The sequence below is a fragment of the Buceros rhinoceros genome, unplaced genomic scaffold, assembly GCF_000710305.1.
Source record: "Buceros rhinoceros silvestris isolate BGI_N320 unplaced genomic scaffold, ASM71030v1 scaffold42757, whole genome shotgun sequence".
NCBI classification, from domain to species: domain Eukaryota; kingdom Metazoa; phylum Chordata; class Aves; order Bucerotiformes; family Bucerotidae; genus Buceros; species Buceros rhinoceros.
The window spans coordinates 6969-10633 of record NW_010423554.1 but is presented as its reverse complement, the minus strand read 5'-3'; the positions used below and the strand labels follow the sequence as shown (position 1 = coordinate 10633).

Sequence of the window (3665 nt, the reverse complement as noted above, 5' to 3'; positions counted from 1 at the left end):
GTTTCTTGTGGCCGCTCTTTGAGCTCTGCTGCTTCTCCTTCACGAGCGTGCCGTTGCTCTGGGCTGAGTTGCTGATGTAGTTCCGCGTCTCGTCCACCTGATAGGACCCCTCGTCCCTGTTCCTGTACTTGTACATGGCGTACAGGAGGATGAGGATGCAGAGGGCGGCAGCAGCCACAATGCCGACGACCATCCCCGTTGTGCTGCTCGACTCACGGACCACCTCTGAGGCCCCCGGAACCCGTCTGATTCCCGGCTCCGTGGGGTTTGCTGTGGGCACATTACGGAACATGGGGGAAGTGATTAGCGGGCTCTTCAGCTTTGTGCTGTCTAGCTCATAGGCAGTGGGCAACGGAAGCAAGACTATGTCAGGCTGGGGTTTGAGCTCACGGTTATTCATTTTGCCGGCTGGCAATTTGGGGACCATCCCAGTCGAGGACGAAGCTGTGGAGCGGATCAGCTCAGGGGACAAAGACGTGGTAGTAGTCCTACCAGTTTCGGAGACTTTGTTAGGTCTAAAGTCCTTGGATTCCCACTTAGGTGCGTGTGCTTTGTAGCCACCTTCGAAGATTGAAGTGGAAAGACTCTTATCTGTTACCAAGGAGAAGGTGGTGTAAAAATCTTCATCATCAGTAGGGGGTAGGTTAGAGTCAAAGGTTTCCCCTGAGCCATACCCAGATATCACCAAGCCATCATCATCACAACCATCGCTGCCTTGGTCCGACAAGCAAGGTAACCCCGCCTCAGAGGTCATGGACAGGGAATCTTTGGTGGTCTCAATAATGGTGAGGAGGGGGCGAAAGGTAGGGGGAAGTGTAATGAAAGGTGCACGAGTAGCAATAGGAGGGATATCTAAAGGGTCTTCTACAAGTAGAGGGATAACTAATTCACCTCCTGGGATGGAAAAGAGAAAAAAAAAAAGAAAATTAGTACATTCTAATGACATAATGCACCATTTTCAGTTCTCTTAACTCAAGGGCGAGAGAGGATTTGGGCATTACGAAAAGTCTCAGGGATCAGGTTTCTTGTCCTAACTATGCTACCAACATACTTTCCTGGGAGTGCCTTTCATTCTTGCCTGCCACCCTGCTTTGATGTCAGGAATCTGCACATTCCATTTTCTCCTTCTTTTAGCCTATGCTAGGTATGTACAGTGACATACTCTGAACTCATTGGGACCCAAAGTTTTCGATTTTTAAAGATACTCTCAAGTGACTCTCTGGGCGTCTACTTTTGGTCATGATCTTTTTTAACCATTTGGTTACAAGACTGTGTAAATGAATTATTTTAGACTTCTGCAGAGCAATGTTCTCTTAGATGGATTTCACCACTTGCTAGTTTTACCTCCTCTGATTATTTTCATTTAAAATAACATTGGTATTTCTTCTCTGCCATTCAAGTCCGCTCCCGTTCTGTAGCAGTTTATAAGGCCTTTCCCTAAGGCCTTTCTCATTCATCCATTTCTTCTTGATTGTTGCCTGTTTTTTTAAATTGTGGGAAAGTTCATGAAAGTGAGGGATAGAATAAGAACCAAGTACTTACTGGGATCCATGAAGGTACACAGCTCTACTCAACACTTGTTCATCTCTTTTTAATCTTTCTTTACCATTCTGTTCAACACTAGGGATTTCCCTTTCCTTGAACATTTCGAGGCTACTAATGCCATACTATCTTAATCTTCGGTTCTTCTTGGTATTCTTTTACTATAATTCAATTAAAAATTGAGATGGATTTTATTGTGATAGATGATATAACTGAATAATTACTCCAAAGCCCCCAAACTAGCACTTGAACCCAGGAGTGTACTGCAGAAGTTGTCGTCACACTTATTGTTATTTCTTCACATGCGGATAGCTGTGATCAGCGTTACTTTTTCCTAACATGATGGCTACCTGTCTACACAGGACTAAAAATGAGGTGCACTTACGGTCTGCTCTTGAAGTAGAGCAACAGCTATAACATTTGTACTTTACCACAGTATAAGCTGCAACTGAAACAAGAAGATCAGTATATAATTTCTAAGATTTGGTTTCTGAGCAGTAATATTTCTACTTTTAGGAGAGTAGTCCTGTTTTGTCTATATATAGCAATACGGCTGTACTTCTACTTTTGAGCCAGTGGGTCCTTAACACTCCACTGTTTTGTTCTGATGTGGAGGCGTAATTAATTTATCTAATTCAGTTAGTTCGGATTGCATAGTCTTCTGCTGACATACAGGTCACCTTTTAGGGTTAGCCATATTGCTTTTCAAAATTCGTGTATAAGTTCTCCCTTGAGTAATTTTTCTTTGGCTAGCCACTTAAGCTATGAGTAGTCACCTATATTTGTTGGAAGAAGCACATTTCAGCAAGAAATATTTCTAACGCATGGAAATTTTGATTTATACTCACCTTTGCTTAGGGAAGAATATGCAAAAGGAATTTTAGTTTCTAAATAAATATTTCTGGCTTTTACTTATATATTAATAACTGTTGATGATCAATCTGGCATTATTATTACAATGCTGAATGGCATCAGGGTCAAAATTCCCTCTCTCCTATCTACACCGTATATTATATGCATTTGTTTCGCATTGAGTACTGCCAGTAATGTCCATGGGAGTTTTATAGAGAATATGGTTTAAAATCATAATCCTTTCTAAATATACTTGGAGAGTAATATATTCAAACAAATTACATATTGAAGATTGCAATATACTGAAAAAGTTACTTAATGGTTTGATTAAATCTGGAGAGCCAAACTAGTAATATGGCTTATTCTTATCCTTAATGAGAAACTAAGCGGTGACACAGTTTAATGAATTGTAACAGTCAAATTCATCTCAGAGGCAGCAGGGTAAAAATTAGTCCAAAAGGTACTTGGCATACTTTCACGCAAAGTTAGTTTTAAGCTAAGATACAAAGGGCCAATTTCAGTATGTTATTTAGTTTTCTGAGCTTCCTCAGCACATTTATATCACTTTAGTTACTGGATAGAGGATGAAGAAATAACTATCGTGTACAATAAAGCCAATCTCTTCAAACTACGTATCTTCAAGAAAATTATGTAAAAAGCAGAAAGTGTAGTCTGCCAAATGGCTTCACAGCATTTTGTGCTCATGCAACCGAACTGTTTTCTGTGCCATGTAGAAACTAGAGCATGATTTACATACATCCAGAAGCCCTATCCATGGCTAGAGCATGCTAATCTATGGAAACAGGTGGTCTCAGGACAAACTTGGAGTATGCCTCAGACAGAAAGATATCTGTGAGTCTGATAAAAAATTGAATAAAATAAGTTCCAGAAAGTCAAGGATAGGTAGCGTTCTTCCTTTAAATGACTATTTAAGATCAGGATTTTGCTGTTAAAAAGTAGTATTAATCTGCGATTTTCATTCACCATCTGTGGCACCCAGTAGTAGAAAAACAGTTTAGCAGTTTTTAATTGCTCGTCTAGAGCTTTGAAGTGCCTTTGTTCTTAAAATCTATTATACTGGAACTCAGCAGCAGTATGCAGTTGATCTACCAGCCACTGGGCAATATTCTGGGCAGTTTTCTTCCAAAAAGAAATTATTTTGGTCCTATTAATGATTAATTTTCTTGAAGGAATCAGAAATATCTTATATTTAATATGAAGACTTTTCTTTTGCCCCAGTAACCATTGTCTTTAAAGCCAGGCCATAGTTC

The 3665-nt window shown here is 40.2% G+C and overlaps 1 protein-coding gene across 1 annotated transcript in view; it reads right to left on the bottom strand.

The window, feature by feature from the left end:
• Window positions 1-4: 4 nt before the first annotated feature.
• The window catches only part of LOC104497222 (neurexin-3-beta), a gene marked incomplete at its 3' end in the record, with an annotated part of 8654 nt that continues 4993 nt past the window's right edge, over window positions 5-3665 (bottom strand). The window contains exon 2 of the mRNA XM_010140449.1: window positions 5-894. Within this exon, the coding sequence (XP_010138751.1) occupies window positions 5-754 (750 nt within the window). The remainder of the gene's footprint in view (window positions 895-3665) is intronic.